The sequence below is a fragment of the Protopterus annectens genome, chromosome 12.part0, assembly GCF_019279795.1.
Source record: "Protopterus annectens isolate FY-2018-M chromosome 12.part0, PAN1.0, whole genome shotgun sequence".
In the NCBI taxonomy this organism is placed as follows: domain Eukaryota; kingdom Metazoa; phylum Chordata; order Ceratodontiformes; family Protopteridae; genus Protopterus; species Protopterus annectens.
The window spans coordinates 484,855,592-484,878,338 of record NC_056746.1 but is presented as its reverse complement, the minus strand read 5'-3'; the positions used below and the strand labels follow the sequence as shown (position 1 = coordinate 484,878,338).

The window sequence follows — 22,747 nt, the reverse complement described above, 5'->3', positions numbered from 1 at the left end:
CTTCAGAATGAACTGGCTCCCCACTTAAGCACCATGTTCAATAATAGCCTTGCATCAGGCTTTGTGCCCACTGAATGGCACACAGCAACAGTTATCCCACTCCACAAAGGGGGAGCCACCACTGATCCCGGGAACTAGAGACCTACTAGCCTGACGAGCCTGGTCTGCAAAGCCATGGAACTCAAACAAAGACATTGGTAACCTCCAAACTCTGGATCCCACCCAGTTCAGGTTTGTGAAAGGCAGATTATGCCTCCTGAACCTGATCGACTTCTTTGAGGCAGTCACCAAAGCCGTAGATGAGGGTAAAGTGGTTCACACAGCCTATCTTGACCTCGCCAAGGCTTTCAACACCATCCCCCATTCTGGAATTATAGCTAAATTCAATAAACTAGGCATAAATCCCTACATCACAAGATGGGTTGCCAACTGGCTCACTGACAGAACCCACACTGTAAAAGTTGCAGACTCCACATCTGACCTCAAGCCAGTGACAACTGGGGTACCACAGGGTTCAGTCCTGGGACCCGCTCCTGTTTGGTATCTACTTCTCTGAAGTACAGGCTAACAGAGAAGGCCTCTGGCTAACGAAGTTCGCAGATGACTGCAAACTAGGAGCCATAGTCAAGTCCCCAAATGATGTGAACATCCTACAGAAGAGCCTCTCTGAGACAGATGACAGAGCCATGGCCTCAAGCTCAATGCCAAAAAGTGCAGTGTCATCCCCTTTGGTAAAAACTCTGTACCCATGAACTACCACATAGGCAGCAATCTACTTAACACCAAATGTGTGATAAGAGACCTTGGGACCCAGGTGGACAGTAGTCTCTCCTTTGATAGTCACATCGCCACAGTAGTCAGGAAGTCCTTCTACGTGGCACACCTCATCATAAAAGGGTTCTTGTCCAGAAAAAAAAGAGGTCATCGTTACCCTCTACTCATCACTCAGATCCATTATAGAGTACAACGCCCCTTTTGGAATGTACCTCACAAGACATCTGCAGCAGCTGGAAAGGCCACAGAAGTACCTCACAAAGAGGATTACTGGACTCAAACAAATGCCCTACACGGACCGCCTCAAAAAACTCCAGCTTTACTCCGTAGCATATCGTCTACTCAGAGGTGATCTCTGCCTAACATATTAAGCTATGTCAAACCCAGAGCTGTTGGACATGCTACACCTAAAGAAATCCCAATCCCTCCGAGCTACACGCTCTAGGGAGCTAAACCTTGTCACCACAATAAACAGGACATGCTGGAGGGATAGATTCCTATCCCAGAGACTTCCCATACTCTGGAATAGGCTACCCATCTATGTCAAGCAAAGTTCTTCATTAGCACTCTTCAAGAAAAATCTTGATGAGTGGATAGGAAATACACCCCGGGGATCACTTCTGTGTCTCTGCTCGTCAGTGGCACAGGAAAATAACTTTCTTGGGTAGCGTAAGCCAGGGAACCTTGTTGGCTAGGCTTGCATAGGCCCTTGGGCCGATAGCCTAGTACCTACCTATGAACTGTTAAAGTAATATTTTCCTTTTACTCTGAGGTTGTGTTGTGTGGAACAATTTTACTCTCAGGTTGTGCTGTGTGGAACAATCAGGAAAATAAGAGATGCTTTGTACAACAACAATGAAATAAAAAATATTTCTATAAATTCTGAAAACTATCTGCTTCAATATACAAACAAAAATACGCCTGGCAGTCAAAACAGTCATCAGAAATCAAACTTCCCTGGGTACAAGCCAGAGCTTTATAGGTAGGTACTAGGTTATCTGCCCAAAGGCATTTATAAGCCTAGCCAGAATGTGTTGGCTTTCGCCGCCCACTTAGATTAGTTCCCTGTGCCTCTGTCCAGCACAGCCACTGAAGTGATCCCCGGGGTAAACTTTCTGTTTCCCATCCACTCATCAAGGTTTCTCTTGAAGAGTGTTAGCGAGGAGCTCTCCCTAATGTAGATTGGAATCTTGTTCCAAAGCATGGGAAGTCTCTGGGACAGGAATCTATCCCTCCAGCACATCCTATTTATTGTTGTGGTGAGTTTTAGATCCCTAGAGCATGTGGCTTGAGGGGATAAGGTTTTCTTTAGGTGGAGCATGTCCTCCATCAATCCTGGTTGGACATGGCCTTGTATGTCAGGCAGAGATCACCTCTGAGTAGGCGGTATGCAACTGAGTACAGCTGGAGTTTCTTCAGTCAAGCTGCATAGGGCATCTGTTTGGGGCCAGTGATCCTCTTGGTGAGGTACTTCTGTGGTCTTTCCAGCTGTTACAGGTGTCTTGTATGGTACATCCCAAATGGGGTGTTGTACTCTATGATGGGTCTGATGAGTGATGAGTAGAGGGGCACAATGACCTCTTTTGATCTGGATGCAAACCCTTTTGTGAATAGGTGGGCCACATAGAAGGATTTTCTAACCACTTTGGCAATGTGATTATCAAAGGAGAGATTACTATCTACTTGGGTCCCCAGATCTCTTATTACATTTTCCGTATTTAGGGGACTACCACCTATGTGGTAGTTTGTGAGTACTTTGTTTTTTCCAAAGGGGATGACTATGCACAGTTTGGCACTTCACCTGAGGCCATGATTTTGACACCAGGTATCCGTCTCAGTGGAGACCCTTTTGGAGGATGGCTGTGTCAGCCGGAGAGTCAGTTACAGCCCCTAGATTGCAGTAGTCTGCGAACTTGATCAGCCATAGTCCTCCTAAGCTAGCCTTTACCTCTGAGAAGTATATGCCGAACAGGAGAGGTCCTACGACTGAGTCCTGGGGAACGCCACTTGTAACCCGTTTAGAGTCAGACCTAGCACCCGGAACTCTCACCATGTGGGTTCTGTCCGTGAGCCAATTGGCAACCCATCTTGTGACATAGGGGTTTATGTTCAGGCTGGTGAGCTTGTCTATAATACCAGAATGGAGAATGGTGTTGAAGGCCTTTGTGAGGTCAAGGTAGGCTGTGTGTAGCCCCCTTTCCCTCGTCTATAGCCTTGGTAATTGTCTCAAAGAAGCCCACCAGGTTTAGGAGGCAAGATCTGCCCTTAACAAAGCCGATCTGGGTAGGGTCCAGTGTTTGGAGGATCTGTCAATGAGTTCCATGATGATGCGCTCCATAGCCTTGCAGACCCAGCTAGGCAGGCTTATAGGGCGATAGTTCCAGGGATCTGTTGTGGCTCCACCTTTGTGGAGCGGAATGACCGTTGATGTGTGCCACTCTATGGGTACGTAGCCTGTGGAGAGCCTGATTTTGAACAGTGTGTTTAGGTGAGGGGTTAGTTTGTCTTTGAGCTCGTGTAAGACGCAGCCTGGGACACCGTCCGGTCCCATTGATGGTGTGTTTTTGGCTTTGGAGAAGGCTGTTTCAACACGAGTGTCTGATTTCAGGGGCTCTACATTCTTCTGGTATGGTCATGGGCCCTTTTGGGGGTGACGTTTGCACTGAACCTGTCTGCCAGGATGTTGGCAATATCGGTTGGTTCAGTGTACTTTGTGCCATTCTGCACTAACCATGAAACAAAAACCGGCACAGAGAGAAACAAACTGACACCAAGAACACTCTCTGTATGCTGGGAAAACAAGGAAGGTCTCACCTGAGTGACGAAAACACAATTTATTCCACAATGTGATAAAAACTTCACAGCATTAGCAGCATATACAAAATAAAATGTATACTCCACAGTAACACAATATCCACAGTCAAGCGCTTTCGTTCATCCGGACTTCTTCAGAAGGTAGGTAGAGACCGTTGCTATGGGTTATAATTCCCACGGTACATACGCCATTTTACGCTGAAGCTTGCATAATGGTTAGGGTCTTTACCGCACAGGTAAAAAAAAAATACAGGGTTTGATTCTGACTCCTGGTTACTGGCTAGGCTTGTAATGATCTGCAGACTGACAGCTTAGTATTTACCTATGAACTTAATACCTTTTCGGACAGCTGTACTTCATCGTTTTAATACACCTCCCATTTACTCTAAGAAAAACTAGCAAAGTGGGTCTCGTATGTTATAACAAAAAAGAAATCTGAACTGAAGACATGTAAGGTACAATTAAAGGTTTATGAAAACAAATCTACACATGACAGTTATGGCGATACATGACATGGGATTTTTTTTTTTTAAGATTTAATCTGTCATCAGGGGAAATCCACAACTTTTTCTGCTGATTTGGTAGAGTGCCGTACTGTCTCTAAAAGCCCACATTAGTCTCCAAAACAATATACAATTTATAGCAGCAAACCACAGCTCAGAAAGCCAGGAATCCCAAAAAAAAAAAAAAACAAAAAAACTTTTTTTATTGTACAAAATAATAAAATCTCTTTAGCGCCTTGGCTTCAACAGCCTTTCCAGAGTATAAAACTTCATTAAAAATTCACTCCTTATACACAAACATAAACATCCACTACAACAATCAGTTAAACAAATTAATACTCTTCAATTGCACTCCATATTTAACCCTTTAAGCACCAATGTATCACACTTTGCAGGTTGTTTTTTATATTAACTTCATCAAATTGCCCAACACATATTTGTTCTAAAACATTTGCTTGAAGTCCCACAACATTACTAGTACAGTAAACTTTAAAGTGCATACCCACTGGACTCTCTATTTTACATTTTTATGTCCCTAAGATGTTCTTTTATTCTTGTTTCAAATGCCCTTTTACATTCACCAATATAAAACTTTCCACATGGGAATCTGAGCACATAAAACAATTCCTTCACTGTCACACCTAACATTTCCCTGTACCTCATACTTCTTTCCATTAATTTTAGAAAAATTCCCAACCACAAAATTACAACAGGAACACTTCCCACAAGGGATCATTCCTTCAGGAAATATAAATTTACAATTTATATTTCCTGAAGATTTCAAATAAATGGGATAACATTGTGTGGGCACAGAATCAGTGATGTTCCATAATATTAAACCAACGTGAAATTATATGCCATGACTTCATTTAATCCTGAACAGGAAACATACATGCAAGCACAAATATGGTTATTTAGCTGAATGCCTTGTAGAATGGCTGTAGAAGATCAACAGGTTGATTAGAGTTCTCCCATTGTAAAAAGTGTAGGTCAATAAAGGCTAACAATTTAGGTGGAATTCAGTAACTGACTAGCAATTACACTGCCTGGAACCCAACAGAGAAGAGATATGGAAAAGGTAAGAGAATATTAACCAGAAAAGGAGATTAAGCTTCAGCTCTGGTACAAGAGATGGTCTCCAGTAGCTTAGAGAAAAAATAAAATGTACTCTGATGTGTTTAAATAAGTGAAAGACTGAAAAATGAGGGGTAGCTAACTATTCTTGTAGCCAAAGCTACCCCAAACTGGTGACCCCCCTCCTCAACTTTAAGCTGAGGAGCTGCTACAGTTTATGTTACACACAGAGAGCTACTGTGCTTCAGATCTATCTGCAAAACTGGATCTTCAATTGTGCTCAGCATGGCTGGCCCCTTCAGTCCACCCTAGCTAAGCCTCTGAGTGAAGGAATATATATATAATCAAACAATAGGCTGGAAAAAATAAAAAGCTTTAACTAACTATTTAAATGAAATGATAAAACTGCAGAAGTTGTAATGACAAAACAGTTTTTCAGGAAACAACAAAAAAATTCACTTTAAAAGAAGAGTTTCAAAAATAGCAGAGTTAGAAGAGCATGCAGAGAAAACCTGTGACTGTCTGCTGCACCACAGAAATTGGAAGGAATAGGCTGCATTGATTTTAGAAAAAGTACAAATAAAAAGTACAAATAATCAACTGGACTAGTGGTTCCACAGCATAATTTCTTAACAGAGGGCACATAATGCGCATTTTCCAAATTTTGCCAAGAAAAGCCAGCCAAGACATGTAATAGTAAACAGCCAATCACAAACTTATAGCAGGAGGGAAAAAGTTTTAAAACTGAGGACTGCAGAGTGTTTATGGAAAAAATGTTATTATGTTAGACAGTGTGTTCCATGCACTACATAGGAAGATACCCTTACAGCAGCCTACACTAATTAATTTTTGCATTAATCATTTTACTCCAAGGATCAGATGAACTGCATTTTATAGTGCCTGCAAACTGGCAAGACAAGCACAAAAGATAAAAATAAAGTGCTAAACATATCAGATATATTCTACTCGTATTAGCATATCTGCAACAGGAAATAGTTGGGATTCCCTGTTTATTCAACTTGTGACAGTTTTGAAGTTTCTCTAGTTCCACTCCCCTGGGTAGTATGCTTCCTGGCCGTACATGTCACAAACCTTATTAGGAGGCTGCGCTACCTAGTTCCTGCTTCCTGCAATTAATTTCCATGCAAAGAGTGAACACAATCTGAAGACAATTTATATCTACACAGAGGAGTATAATTCATTTCATTGAAATTATCCTTCATTAGTTAATTCATTTCATTCAACTTACCCTTCATCAGTTAATGTTTTTGGTGTCAGAACTGGCCGCTTGGTGGGATTATCATGGACAGCAACTGAAGTGTTGAATACCGTATGCAAGGTTAAGTAGGACTAGGTACTTGTGTCAAAGTCTTTGTAATGTGAACTGTTGTGGCAAATATCCAAAGGTTTTAGAAAGATTTTCATCCTCAAGGGAAGAGACCTTTTGTTTCAGATGATTCAGGATGGCTTGCTGACATTTAATCAGGTGATATTGACAGCTGAGAGCCCTCATGGTAAGGGTGGCTGAGGTATATACTTTTTTCCCACAAATCTATCAAGAGCCCTGCTCTCTTTATCCATAGGTAAAGGATTTTTAGAGGAACTGGCTCTAGCCCCTTTGGGTCCTATGGTGACCACCTCTGGATCAGCAGAAGGATTTTTGAAAAGATATTTATGGGAGTCCTGTACCATATAAAACCTGCCTGGTTTTCAAGGGGCTGGGAGAGGACAGACAGGATTCAAGGAAGAATCCAAGAAAACATTCTCAACCACCTCTAAAATAGGGGTAATAGCAACAGGTTTGTGCTCTGGCAGATCCAGGAACTCCCTAATTCTCTTTTTAGATGGACGGAATTCCTGTTCTTCCCACTGGAAATGTTCCCTCATAGCACGGACAATGTCTCTAAAGGCAATACCATCGGTGGGGGGGGCACAGGTCAGGTTCTCTTCAGAATCTGATTCCTCAAAGAATTGAGGGAGGGTCCTTCTTCAGAAACAGATCCCTCTAGGTTAGAATCCTCAGCAGATTCAAAAGGATGTAAAAAACTTCAGATGTAGGATCCTTTTTCCTTTTGCCTGGGGAAGAATCCCTGGGAGCTTGTTTAGATCTAACTATGGAGATCAGGTCTTCAGCAAGCCTAACCAAGTCTGCTGATATCCCTGAGAAAGGGAGCTGGTAGGCTTGGCGAAGGCCCTGCAGAAGCACCCCTCTTAGGATTCACTTTGGCTTTGTGCGTAGGGACATCTGAAATTCTGACACCTCTCTCTCTCTCTCTCTCTCTCTGGAGGAATGAGAAGCCAGTGTAGGCTGAAGCCACAAGGAGCATCACTGATTAAAGTGCGCTCATCAGAAGCAGAGGCCTGTAAAGACTTGTGCAGAATAGAGGGACCAATGGCATGTTGACTCTGAATGGATCTCCACAGTGGCCTACACCATCACCTCAGACATAGAAGGGGGCTGCGAAAGCACCTCGCCTTCTTCAATGATCACAAGCCTTGGAGAAACAGACGGACAATGGTTGTTGTCCAAGGCCCTAAGCTTGGGTCTCTATCTTTTTCCCTCCTATGCCTAGACTGCTCAATCTTCATCCTCTGAATGACATGTGGATGCCATCAGACACAGAGGAGTAGATTCAAGACTAAAGAATCTAGCTAAGATCTCGGCCCTACATCTGATCATCCCAGGATTAAAATGGGCACAAAAACGACAACTAGGGACATTGTGATCGGGGCCTAAACAGGTGACACAAAGCAAATGGAACTCTCTGTGTGGGATCTGCTTACCACAGAGAAAATTGATCTTTTCAATTTTCATTCATTCCTCAACATATGGGTTCGAATCAGACACTCAGATCAGACTCTGCCGTTACTCCAGCTCGTGGCCACCAACAAACTCTCGATCTCCTTTCCTACCCATAATGCACTACGCCCAACTTCCCTCAGATCTCGTTTGCCACTTTTGTGACTAGACATGGTTGACTACTGCTCTCGAAAGTGTTATTTTTTTAAACTTTATCGTTAATTGCTATTTGTTAGTAAATTTCTCTCCATTTAATACTTTGTACTTTCCATCAAAGTTTTTGTTATTCTTCACTTTTACATTGCTTTACACACTTGCAAGTGCATTCTCGCTACTATTGTTGTTAGGCCTTTCCTAACCCCGCATATCACTTTCCGTTGAGGGTGCTGTACCTCTCTTCTTTCTATTCAAAAAAAAAAAACTTCTATATTTTATTCCCTGCCCTTTTCTTTCTCTAGCAGCAGTATTTAGTTTGCGACTGTCTGAATAGATATCTTGGGTCTTTTGCTGATACCTAGTTGTTATGAGTTTTGCCTTCCTTTAGCAATGTCTGAAAAAGGCTTTAAAAATGTGAAACATTTGGACACAAGATGCCATTTTCTGATGCCCACTATCTGTGTGCATACTGTTTAGGAGATGAGCACCTAGACCAGGAATGTGACATTTGCAGTGGGTTCAACCCCAGAGCTCTGAGAGAGAGAAGAAACAAATGAATACTAAAAGGTTTACTGTCAACTCCCTTTTCTTAGGCCATCGTTGGAGTACAGTATCCCAAGGCAAAATCCAGAGACCCTTCAAAAAGGTCTTAAGATTCGATGGTTACAACTTCATTGGAACCAAAGAAAAAGAAATCAAAATCGGATCCGACATCTCCTGGGATCTGATCATCCTTGGACAAGATCATGTATCTGGCAAGTCCAACCTCCGACCCAATAAAACACACTATGGAGCCAAAGTCCACAGAACCTAATCCATTGCCTCATACTCCGTATTTTTCCAACATGGTTCTGGTACCGTCCAGGGTGCCCTCCCCCTTTCTGAAGCAGCACTCTAAGTCTCCTTTGGTGGTGTCCTCTTGTTCCTCCAAAAGTCTCACTGAGGCAGATGTGGACAGAATGATGATAAGATTCTTCATGGAGCAATTTCAGAAGGGAGTCTTCACAGTTCCTACCCCTTGGTTCAGGAACAATGTCCAACCACTACTCCAACAATGACACCTCCTCTGATCCAAGAGTTCCAGGCCCTTCTGTGTTGAATCCAAAGAGAATATTCTTTTTGGCTCCAACAGTTACCTTGAGTGCACCGGCTCCAACTTCGCCTGATCCAGATGATTCTCAGAGCTGGGGCTTCCAAGGTTGGATCCGAGAGAATAGGACTGACTTTGAGGTTTATGGAGCTGTCTCCTCCTCTCGGAGCTTCGGAGTTGGACAGCTCAGCTCTGGCTTCTGCCTTGGGTGGATAGCTCTCAGAATGGAGGGAGATGGCAGGCCAGAAACTTGCTTTCTTGGCTTCGCTGGTTTCCCTCTCTCCAGAGCAGTCTGCCCTTGAGGTTGTAAAGAGGGGTTTTTCTCTGCAATGGCAAGTCAGACGGGGCCTTCCTCCTCGGATCCACCCTAGACATCTCTGCTGACTTTGCACCGTGACTTTCAGCATTCTACACCACTGGGGCAGCCAGCTCAGAGCTTTCAGACCACCCAGCCGGGTACTGTCATCTCTTCCAATACCTCTCAGGATCATCCAACTGAATAAGGCCCTAGAAAGAGGATGTGCAAGAGAAAGCACTTGGAACCCCCAGCTTTCAGTCACTGAGGATACAGACTTTGATGATGGAGAAAGGTCTCCCAAATCACCACCCGATGGCATCTCATTTGGAGACAGACTTGAGATCCTTAAATAGAAGGGTGGTTGGTCTGCCCAAAACCCAACTCCCAAAGAGTCAATATTTCTGGAAGCTTTCAGGACTGGCCCATCTACCTCCTGGGTCACTCCACCCACTGATGACCTCTTTGATTTGGTGTCTAAGTGGGTGTGGAAGGAACCTGATATGACTGAGCCGATCCAAAAAAGACTAGACAGGATTCTGGCTCCATCAGAAGGAAGAGAACATTGGAGTAAGGGAGTACCATTTGATGCAATGGTCGGGGCAGCAGCTACAAAGAGAGAGAACTAGCAGAAAAGAGTTCCACTGTCCATCCCCCTAACAGAGAATCTAGGGAACTGCACAGATCTGGGAAGCGAGTTTATGCTTCAGCGTCATCTACCCTCCGATCGCTGAACTACTTGGCACACTTCACGAGATTGTAAAGGGACTTGATTAAAGAACTTTCGAATTCCCTTTCAAGGGCCATGACTGCACAGACTCAAACATATGTGGTCTCACAACTGATGACCCTTCAATCTTTTGCAAATTCGTCCATAAGGCTCATCTCGCATATTGCAGAAGGTTCCTCAAGGGCTGTGGGTTCAGGAATTTCCATCAGGAGGCACATCTGAATGCGCTTGTGTGATTTTGCAGAGCCCTTTAAGTCATTTTTTGTCAGTGCTCCTTTTGATGGTTCTCCCTTGTTTGGCCCAACAGTAAAAGACACACCCTCCAGGTGTGATGAGGACAGAAAGACCCTATCTGCAAGTGGGGTCACTTTTTTTGACCTCTCAATGGACCTTTTCTAGGAACCAATGGGGAAGTCGAATGATGTGGTCAGGAAGGCTCAGGGTCCTTTCCAGGACACAAATGGAAGCAGTTCCGCAGAAGTGTGTGTGTGTGTGTGTGTGTGTGGGGGGGGGGGGTAGTTGTGTAAAATCTTACCATAACCATACATGCCCTTCTTTTCCATGTTGCAGTACTCTCACATGTGGGATCCTCCAGCTCAGGTGACTCAAACGTCTGGCTCATATACAAAAGCTTAGCTTGACTGCTGTAAGGTGCGTGGGACCATGAACCATGGGCCATAAATGTGACAATGCTTATGTTTTTGCAGGGAGCAAGTCTTTCTGCACCCCTCCCACCCCCCTGCATATTATATATACCAGCTCCAAAATCACACTACAGTGAGGAAAAGGGTAAATTTCCCAATCCATACTGTACTGTAATCTCCATATACTCAATTTTGTTAATGTAACTTCGACCACTTTCAGTTCGACATTAAAACACTTTGAAAAAACGCATTTGATCAACCTGTATTCGCCTACATGCCATTACATATTTTGATAGTAAACCTATGCTGCACTTATTGGATGTTCATAGGCAATTACATTTCAACCTGCACAGAGCAAAAGAAATTAGAAAGACATACCGGGTATTTATTTCCTTTGCACATTACAAGTTGGTAATTCTAGCCAGATTGTTGACAGACTGCATTTCATTTGTCTACAGCAAATTGAATCTTCCCTTAGCTAAACCACTGTAGGTTCATTCAACTACATCTATGGCTACTTCCACTGTATTCCAGGCTAGAGCATCCATGGATGACATATGCGCGGCTGCAACTTGGTCAAATTCTCATACCTTTAACACTCATTACAAACTAGATCTGGTCTCGAGGGGAACAGCAGCATATGGCTCAACCTTACTCAGGAATATCCTTCCTTAGAGTCAACCCAGGAATTTAGGTAGCTGGCCCATATGTTGAGGAATGAATAAAAACTGACATCATCAGATAAACAAGTTATGTATTTACCATAAGATTCCATCTGTGTTGTCTATTTTCATTCATCCTCAACTCCACACCCTCCATCTCTCAAAATTACTTTGGGGGCAATGAGACCTTTAAGGGTACCATAGGTCTCTTGTGTTGAACTCCAGTTATAGCAACTCTTTTATAGTGTCTTTCTATTTCAAGCTTTAAATATGATCTGAGGGAAGTTAGGCATAGTGCATTATGGGTAGGAAAGGTGTTAGACACTTTGTTGGTGGCCACGAGCTGGAGTAACGGCAGTCAGATCAGTGTGTCAGAACTAAACCCATATATTGAAGATTGAAAATGGACAAGAAAGATGGAACTTTATGGTAAGTACATAACTTCTTTTTTTTTTCCCTACCCAGTGGTGTACTTATCTTTCCAATGACTTCTCTCTGATACAGACCGACCAACACGCTGAAACACTTCTTCGGGATATGAAGGCAAGAAAAGGCTGATATCATGTCGTCACCTGGCTCTCTATATACCCAAGTGCACTGATGTCAGTTAGGACATCCGCCAGCCTAAGGAGAAGGGGAATTTTTCTCTGGCAGTCCAGCTGGCCAAGGGCCTTCATGGCAGGAAATCCCACAAGTCAGGACTGCAAGAGTAAACCAAGAAGAACATCCTTGGTTTACAGATAAAGCAAAGCAAGACTTGATATTGTAAATACACATGAACTCCTAAGTTGTTCAATAAATACCACAAGAGTTCATTCCACAATCATGGTGTTCACCAAAAATCTTTTAACTGAAGTAGTACCTGCTTTTACAATTACAATTGTTTTTCCTGTGAAGCATCAATAAAATACCGCCACACTTGAATTTCATGAAGGAAGGAAAGAGCAATGCTTGCAAGAAATACAGAGAAACTGTGGTGGAACTAAGGGTCCAGAATAATATAATTATCTTTTACTGCTGTGAAAATCCTGGAATTATAACCAACAGGAAAATTGTCAGCACTGTTTCTTCAAAGCCAGTTTGACAGGTCAGAACAATTCATTCTGCTTAGGGATAGGTTATGCAGATGTGACTACCAGCATTATTCCAGGATTCTCAAGTAAAGAAAAAGAGCAACGGAAAGGAAAAATCAAGACCCAAAAACTTAAGGACAAAGAAAATATGGATGATGAAATACTACATTTACAAACAGCAATACCTTGTTAGTTTTGGTGCAAGCAGTTATGAAGTTTTCCAGTCATATGGGCAGTTTACAGTAAATGTGGAATTATTTAAAGGTGACAGTAATGAATGTGTGCGCGCGCACGTGTGTTTGTGTCTGTGAGTGTGCAATGTGAAAGTCAATAAAAAAACATTTTCAGCAGTAGCAGCTGGTGTTCTACATTACATGATTAGAAAATATATATTTACTAACTTTTCAAGAAAAAAAACCCATAAAAATGTCATAACAATGCACAGGAAGATGGAAGAAATCATCTTTATAAATATATAAAATATACTTTCTTCTTTTTTCCTCCTACTTTTCACAAAGGGGAAAAAAACAGCAGCTACAACTTCTCAACTAAGACCTCAATTTAAAAGTTAAAGGAAAACATAAAGGAATATTGCATTCAAAATAAAATTATATAGCTCAGTGTAGTAAAAGAATGAAGCTCTAACTACAATCCAAATGACCTTGGTTCAGTGGTAAGCTGGAAATGCCAGCAAGGAATGGCAAAGGAATGACCAGGCTTCCACCTGCTCCCTTTCCTCAGTAGGGAGGATGTGGGAACATGCTCTGCATGACAGAAGTCACAGTTAGCAGTGTAGAATAAACACCTGTGACAAGATATATTATCAAATAACATGATGGGCAGATCACTGATGGGTAGTGTCAGCGTAAAAATGAGGTCATATCACTACAACATTCATATGCACACCCATCTTGAAAGAATCCTCCAGCATAAAAGGGGAGGAATTAGGGCATCATATACACAAAAAACTTCCATAAGCCACAGTATAGCAGTTCCCACTCTGTCTTCTTTCCAGTCATGTGGTACAGTGATCCACATGGGTATCAGGTTGAAACTGGATGCATCAGTGATCACTCCATTGAAGCAAAACCAGAAACACATGCCTTCTCTTAGTTTGTTCTAAGACTGACATTGTGGTACCTCAAAAAAATTCCTCTTATTCCATAGTACAGCATATATAAGCATCAGACCTCTTTTGGGGGCAGTGCAACAGGAAACGCCTCCCTCAAAACACTATAAAGTTTTACACACAAGTTTTTTTTTTTTTTTTCTTAAACAGTTTTCTGATCTCACTTAACTCCTGCATTGCATTTTATTCACATAACCACTCCATACCCCCAGTCTGAGCTTAAACGGTTTCCTCCACAGGAGGACACTTCTGGCAAAAGGTCAAATTGGTGTACTACTAGATCATGTTCCACCACTGACAATGCAAATATCAGGAAGCTGGTAAGGACGACACTGAAGTCAAACGTAGTGGAGGGATAAGGTATGCAAAATAAATAAATACACAAATTAATCAAACTTATACAAATTTACTGCTTGAAGCTCGTACCACAGTGTCCAAGGGAAGAGGCCTCCATTTGCTTTTTGGCTTACTGGATACATCAGTGACTGTGGCAAGAGGATTCTGAAAAAAAAAGGCTAAGTATAAGAAATCAGGTACTATGTACATGAATAATGTCTATTAGGCAGAATCACATGTCTTTCACTCACACATCTGCGTCACGGTTTTAATTAAAAATTTCAGTTTTATGCTTCTCCTTTTTCTGCAACAAAACAAAACATAGCCATTGCTGCAATATATGTACTCTTGCAAAGGGAAGAATATCATGCCAACAGAGTAAAAATCAGTCAGTAGCAATGCTACATTATGTCTGAACAGCAGAATACCATAAACTGCTCTGTGTCATGAGGCACTTGGATGAGAATCTCACCTGTTAAATGTAAGAATACTGCTACCAATGACAACAGACTCTAAGGGTTTGCGAACAGCTTTTATTCTACAAAGAAACTCACGATACACCAGTCATGGCAGATGCATATTTACTGAGGAAAACATCAACGCTGCACATTAACATGGCTCATAATAGTATGAGGGAGGGTACTGCATGCCACACTATTTTATAAACAGCTTTATTGAATGACCACTTAAGACATAGGCAGACATACATTTGTACAAAAGACAAGAAACCCTACTAACGTATTCCTAGTCACAACCATTATACGTTTATATATCACATATTTTTTTTATATAATTATAATCAATAAACATTACACAAACAGCTCAACTCCTGCCTTCCTTTAAGTCTTACTCCTCCAAAACATTATTCTGCATTTACTGCCCTACAACTTCCAATTTTTCTATGTAATTTGCCCTATCCTTTCTTAAAGATACTATAGGTGAGAGGTTGGCATAACGGTTAAGGCGTTTACCTTACAGACACAAGGTACAGGGGTTTGATTCTCACTTCGGGTAATTGGCTAGGGTTAAAATGGTCCACGAGGGCAGGTAGCCTAGTAATAATCTAAGAACTTCCAGTTCTTAGATCCCTGTTACAATATTCAGTACTTCAAATACAGTTGGTTTATACTCTGAGTTCCATTTTTTGTCACCCATCAGAATTAAACTTAAGAAGGCCTTACTATTATCTGGGCAATTCAGATCATGTATCACAGCACAAAAAAAAATCTTTCCCTTAGTTAAATCCATTTGCTCACCCAATATTTCTGACAGAGTACTCTGTAGAGAATGTTTAAAGTCTGCCAACTCATTACGCTCGCAAAACATATGTTCCTAGTTACCCCTTACTTCTCCATCACGTCTCCAACATTTGCCATCTACCTAAGGAAAAATTCTTTTGAGTTTGCTTGGGGTATAAAAATAACTTTGCAAACATTTTCATGGGGGGAAAAATAAACTAAACCTTCTAGACTTTGTTGATACCTGAGAGCGATACATATGCCCTCCCATTCTCCCCCTGTGAATTGCTTATCTAATCTCTCTTCCCAATCTTTTCTAACGTCCTCCGACTGACTCCTACAGTTACTGGGTAAATATTTTGTGTGTCCTACTAATTATCCCTTTTTTAATATCAGCTTCTGTTCTGTATTCAACTACAAACTCTACCAGAGGAGATATTTTACTTAGAATTTCCCTATCCCTTTCTCTTTGCTTATACTCTAAAATCAATTCCTGATAGGAAAGGCAGCCTCTAGCCTGTTGTCCAAATATCTTATTGACTTCCTCCCATTCTATTACCTTTCCTTCTTTAGTTATCTGCTCCAAATACCTTGGTTTTTTTGCCAATTTTCTCCAATAAATTCCAGTTTCCTCTTGCCTATTCTTTATACCCCTAACTGCAGTCCTTTTCAACAAAATCTCTTTTCTCCATTTTCATATTGGGTTTGGTTCTTAGAATACTTTCTGCTACTTTACAAATATAAAGTTCTGTAGGGTTGTTAATCTCCTTAAGGATCTGCATCCAAAATCCAATTCTCTCCTCCTTTCTTGAATTTCCCTCCCCCATTTCTTCATCCCTTACCACTTTGAATTGCAGCTTTTTCCTTGTGTTATGTACATGGCCATTAAATGTATAGCTCTAAAATATCCCTTCAAATCAGGTAATCCTAAACCACCCTGTTATGTTGGAAGGATCAACTTATCCCACTTGACTCTTGCCCTCTCCCCTTCCAAGATAAATTCCTTCATCTTTATTAATTATTGTCCTGATAGCTTTCAACCTCTTAACACAAAAAAATTGGACAAAGCCCCAAAAATAGGGACAAATTTTAAATATTGCTAGACTAAAGGTCTTGTGTTACCATCCATTTTCTGAAGGATATGAAGTCTAAATTTCAAATGCCTGTCATTAGTGAATTCAGTCCTCAGTGACTTGCCACAAAAATCCATAAAACCACAAATTTTATGAGGAACAGATCAAAAACTAGTCACTATGTACATTAACGATTTACTAAAAAAATTACATGACAAGAGATACAAAATGTGCCATACTTCAATTATAACAATGGAAATATGGTACAGACCTCAAACATTCCCATGTTTTGTAGAGGCACAGGTGGTTCTGTATTGTTTTGTGCAACTACAGTATATCACACAAAGAATAGGCAACATAACAATGAAACAGTGTATCTCAAGAAAGGCTGCTACCAATAAGCTAACTATATATAGCTGGTCGCTTTACTCCTCTCAGACTGCAGACATTGAAAATGGGTACAAAGGCTCTTGAAAAGTAGGAACATCCAGCCAAAAATCTGGACATCTTAATTAGATTAAATTTATATATCAACTAACACATACCTCTACCCTCTTCCAGTGGGAATGTAGGATACTACTCAGATTCATATGTTCATGGTGCTGTTTCCATGTTTTATGATGTGGATGATGCAGTGAGTTGTGAGGCATCAATGACTTCAGAATCACCACATGTTTTTGGACCTACTGATGCTGTCTTATCCTTGTCTCAAGACCCTGGTATAGTGAATAGAAGCAGACCTAGCTCAACATTTCAATTAGAAGCCTGCAGCCAGCTGAAACACCAGAGTTTATCATCATCCCCCACTCAACAGACATCTTTTGCGTTTGATGTCAAAAGCTACTAAATTATAAAGGGAAGTTAGCTGGTGTGCCATCTTCAGGTCTTTCTTGTCAAAGGAACCAGAGCTGTATGTCCCCTACAGACAGCTGACAACCCTAATCTAAGGGAGCATGGAGGTGTGTGTGTGTGTGTGTGTGTGTGTGTGTGTGTGTGTGTGTGTGTGTGTGTGTGGGAGGGGATGAACAGGTAAGGTTACCCATCCTAATTCTCCAGGGCAGAAGAAAAGAGGAGTAGGAGGAAGGGAAAGAAATTGCAACATTGATCTATTCAAACATGTAAATTATCATAAGTTATCTACACAACTGTAATACATCCACTTAAGTCAATGCTGCAGTACTGTATCTTAAGAAGCTTCCCAAAGTTATTTATTTATTTTTTTTTTCATGGGAGGTTGGATAGAGCTCTTGACCAGGGACAGCAACTCGTACAGAATGGCAGAGGCAAACCTGGCTCTAGCTCTTGATATGGCACAAAAATAGTATTTGGTGAAGATATGTAGAGAGGACCAACAGGATGCTTCTAGGGTGACCTGAGTAGGCGTGTCTTTCAAAAATGCTGTAGTGGTGTCTTTTGCTCTTGTTGGGTGGGCTCTGACTCGGTCAAGAATCTGTTTACCATGTGTAAAGTAACAAAATGAAATACAGTTAATGAATCCATTTTGAAATGCTCTATTTCCCCACTGGTTTTCCTTGTTTACCTTCTACAAAGGCCAACAGCAGCTGGTCAGATCTATTAGGATATTTTGTCCTGGGTAAGTAGAATCTTCATTGCCTGGGTACATCTACAGAATTAAGTATTCACTCACTCTTCTTCTGTAAATTAGGGAAGAAAGCAGGGAAATGCATAGCTTGGTTTAAAGTGACCTCTAACACCTCAGTGGATAAGAAAAAAAGGTTTGTTCTTAAGGTAACTCTACCCCCTATGAAAAGCAAGGAGGGGTTCTCTGCACACCAGGGCTTGCAGCTTAGACATATGGCTGGATGAAGTTGGTGCAAACTAAAGTGCTGTCATGTAAGCAGTTTAATGGTTGTCTAGTCAGCTGCCTCAAGAGGTGGAAGTGTTAAGTTTTTCCAGCACATAATTTAGACCACGAGGGAGCATGTTATGGTGGTCCGATGCAAGACACCTTTTAAGAATTGCTTCATATGGGCGTGAGCATATGATGGAGGGGATGTGGAAGGCAAGCAGATAAAGCTGAAGTGTGCGCCTGTGGACTAGAGCAAGAGTTGTTTTTTGTACACGAGAGAGAGGGATTCTAGTACCTGTTCCAAAAGCTTGCGTGGCTATAATACTGTCTGACTTACACCAGACAGAAAATCTTTTCCATTTGGCTACATATGACTTACTGGTACAATACAGATAGAACATCCTATGAATAGAATTGTTTGGATTAATTAGAGGCCAATCATCCATGCTGTCAGTTTCAAGGTTTCAGCTGGAATGAAACAAAGATCCTTTGTTCTGGGTTAGGAATTCCATGAAGACTGGAACTGTCAAGATTCTCCCCTTTCTGAGGGTTATCTGGAGGAAGAACCACTGTTGCATGAGCCAATAAGGAGCCATTGGTATCATCTTTCATCTGTCTATCCTCACCTTCTGTAATACCCTGGAAATAAGGCATGTAGCTTTCTACAGTTATCTTGGACCAGGACAAACTCCCTATACTGCCAAATGAAGGATTCATTCATCCTATGAAAGGTATCCTCAAAGGATAAGTCCTCAGGTGGTGAAGTTGAAAACAGGGTATCTTCTGAGTCAGAGTCTACATTATGTTGGGGGGTGATGCCCTAGATATAGAATTCATTCTTTGAGTCTGAGGAATCAGTAAGCCAGCCTGACTAGCTCTTGTGGTGAGACCTGAGTAACTGAGGCAGGGGACTCAACGTTTGCAGGGGAACACTTACCTGCCACTTAGGTTCTGGAGTTCTGCATGACGTATCCAAGGCATCATGGGAGGTTGGGCAGCAGTAACCTCCATTCGGTTCCTTGGTCGTTCTTCCCTGATTATCAAGGTGATCCTGCCCTCACCCTCAGTCCCCAACACCTTGGAGTCAGAAGCTGGCGCCTGCTTAGCAGCTTCAGATCAAACTAACTGGTGTCATGATGTGAGGACTGGGTTGAAGATATGGCAGCTTCCAGAGGAGTCATGCCAGATGACTCATGTCTAATAGGCATCAGAACACGAGTCTGGAAAAGCAACTCATCTGCATCAGCAATCTCTAAATGGGATGGTGAGCCACACATGGAAATGTTTTTATTTTTCCATACATTTGTTCTTGCATTTCTTTGGAATGATGGCCTGGGAACCAATGAACAACAGAGCTTGCAAAGGCCTACTAGCCTTACCTGACTAAATGCTGTTGGAGGGAATTTGGCCCCCTGTTTGACAGGCTTTTTGTTGAATTTGGCAAAAAATGGGCAGTTTGCATGTTATGCTGAAGCCCTAAACAGAAGAGACTGTAGAAGTGGAAGTATTTGCGGGGAATCTGTATACAGCTCAGCAAGCTCCTGCCTGGTTCCCTGCACAGTTCTACATCAGCAGAGAGACAAAAGAGAGACTTTGGAGTGATTAAGTATAATTTTTCTGCATTTTCTTGCTGCCTTTAGCTAATTCCGCCTAAAACACCAATTTATTTTAGAGTTTCTGTGATATAAAAAGCTTGTTTCAGCTACATATTGTACTTATTTTACTGTCTGCACTTTAAAGTCGTTTTTGTGTTTAAATTACCTGTTTAACTGTTGTAGGCTACACACTCAAGTATGACAGCCATTTCTGTGCATCTAAAGTCTTTTTTTTATTGTATCTGCTTTACTTACTGAAAAAAAAATATATACCTGTTTTCCCAATTTTCTAAGCTAGTATAGTCCAGTTTTCAGGTTAGTGCTGAATTCAGGGCTGTGTTACAAGTTTCTGTGTTTGCCCATACCTTACTTGGATAGAAGGAAGTTTCTATGTTCACCTGTGAGAGAGGGGAGCTTTGAGCAGCCTATCTGTCCCTGGAGGAGTGGTTTCAGCCCAGAAATTAGTAGCTTATTGGCCATTTTGGGCAAATTTCTCTCTCTCTTTCATTTCCCTGCTATAAAACCCGCATTTGCAAGGATTTTGTGCTTGTATACAGCTCAGCAAGCTCCTGCCTAGTGCCCTAAAGAGTTCTACAGCAGCAGAGAGACAAAAGAGAGCCTATGCCACATAGGCAACAATCTACTTAACACTGAATGTGTGATAAGAGACCTTGGGACCCAGGTGGACAGTAGTCTCTCCTTTGATAGTCACATCGTCACAGTAGTCAGGAAGTCCTATGTGCCACACCTCATCATAAAATGGTTCTCATCCTGGAAAAAAGAGGTCATTGTTCCCCTCTACTCGTCATTCATTAGACCCATTACAGAGTACAATGCCCCTTTTGGAATGTACCTGACAAGACATCTGCAGCACCTGGAAAGGCCACAGAAGTATCTCACAAAGGATTACTGGCCTCAAACAAATGCCCTACACTGACAGTCTCAAAAAACTCCAGCTTTACTCCGTAGCATATCGCCTACTCTGAGGTGATCTCTGTCTAACATATAAAGCTATGTCAAACCCAGAGCTGTTGGACATGCTACACCTAAAGAAATCCCAATCCCTCCAAACTACACGCTCTAGGGACCTAAACCTTGTCACCACAATAAACAGGACATGCTGGAGGGATAGCTTCCTGTCCCAGAGACTTGTCATACCCTGGAACAGGCGACCCATCTATGTCAAGCAAAGTTCTTCATTAGCACTCTTCAAGAAAAATCTTGATGAGTGGATGGGAAATAGGAAATGCACCCCGGGGATCACTTCTGTGTCTCTGCTCGACAGTGGCACAGGAAAATAACTTTCTTGGGTGGAGTAAGCCAGGGAACCTTGTTGGCTAGGCTTACATAGGCCCTTGGGCCGATAGCCTAGTACTAATCAATGAACCTATGAACCTATGGAGTGATTAAGTATCATTTTTTCTGCATTTTCTTGCTGCCTTTAGCTAATTCAGCCTAAAACGCAGATTTTTTTTTTTTTTTTTTTTTAGAGTTTCTGTGATTTAAAAAGCTTATTTCAGCGACATATTGTACTGTTACTGTCTGTACTTTAACAAAGCTGTTCTTGTCATACTGTATAGTAAAATCTAGTTCGCAATATGAATGACTTTCAATTTTAATCGTTTTTATTAATTGATATTCTTTTTATTTATATATAAGTATTCAGTTTTTTAAACATATTTTTATCAACATACATAGCGGAACAAGTTTGTCAATGAACCCGGGGGAAATATTTTAATCAAATTAAAACAGACAACAAGAAATTCATTTAAGAAATTTTCATGCTATTTTTAAAAGTCACATTTGTGAAATAAGAACTGTGGCTTTAAACACTTGTTGAAGTGGTTTGAATTTTGGTGGGCACGGATTAATTGGTTGCTATATGGCTATATAACTGAATGGATTCAAGTAAGCCGGTGTTTGCCAATTTCTGACGAAGTTTAAACAAAGGTTTAAACGAAAAACGTGTGTAATTTTTTAGCGTTTAAAGCAATAAAGTGCCGAGTTTTAGGTTGCTGTGTGCGTAAGCGGATCTTTTGGAATTCAGCAGTTCAAAGTTGTTCTTGTGTTTAAATTACTTGTTTAGCTGATGTAGGCTACACACTCAAGTGTGATAGCCATTTCTGTGCATCTAAAGTGTTTTTTGATTGTATCTGCTTTATTTTCTGGAAAAAAAAATACATACTTGTATTTCCACCTTTCAAAGCTAGTATAGTCCAGTTTTCAGGTTAGTGCTGAATTCAGGGCTGTGTTACAAGTTTCTGTGTTTGCCCATACCTTACTTGGATAGAATGAAGCTTCTCTGTTCACCTGTGAGAGAGGGGAGCTTTGAGCAGCCTATCTGTCCCTGGAGGAGTGGTTTCAGCCGAGAAATTAGTAGTTCATTGGCCATTTTGGGCTAATTTCTATCTCTTTCATTTTCCTGCTATAAAGCCCGCATTTGCAAGGTTTTTGTGCTTGTATACAGCTCAGCAAGCTCCTGCATGGTGCCCTGCAGATTTCTACAGCAGCAGAGAGACAAAAGAGAGACTTTGGTATTAAGTATCATTTTTCTGCATTTTCTTGCTGCCTTTAGCTAATTCTGCCTAAAACGCTGATTTTTTTTTAGTTTCTGTGATTGAAAAAGCTTGTTTCAGCTACATATTGTAATTTTACTGTCTGCACTTTAAAAAAGGAGTTTCTGTGATTGAAAAAGCTTGTTTCAGCTACATATTGTACTTTTACTGCCTGCACTTTAAAACAGTTGTTTTTGTATTTAAATTACCTGTTTAACTGTTGTAGGCTACACACTCAAGTGTGATAGCCATTTATGTGCATCTAAAGTGTTTTTTTTTATTGTATCTACTTTATTTTTCTGAAAAAAAAAAAAACACTTTTTTTCCCGCCTTGCTAAGCTAGCATGGTCCAATTTTCAGGTTAGTGCTGAATTCAGGGCTGTGTTACAAGTTTCG

The 22,747-nt window shown here is 41.3% G+C and overlaps 1 protein-coding gene across 3 annotated transcripts in view; it reads right to left on the bottom strand.

The window, feature by feature from the left end:
* TOP3A (DNA topoisomerase III alpha) overlaps nt 1–22,747 on the bottom strand; it is a 1,120,433-nt gene that overhangs the window by 546,790 nt on the left and 550,896 nt on the right. For all 3 annotated transcript variants that reach the window (XM_044089591.1, XM_044089590.1, XM_044089593.1), the window contains one exon: nt 14,171–14,245. In XM_044089591.1, coding sequence (XP_043945526.1) covers nt 14,171–14,245 — 75 coding nt within the window. The remainder of the gene's footprint in view (nt 1–14,170; nt 14,246–22,747) is intronic.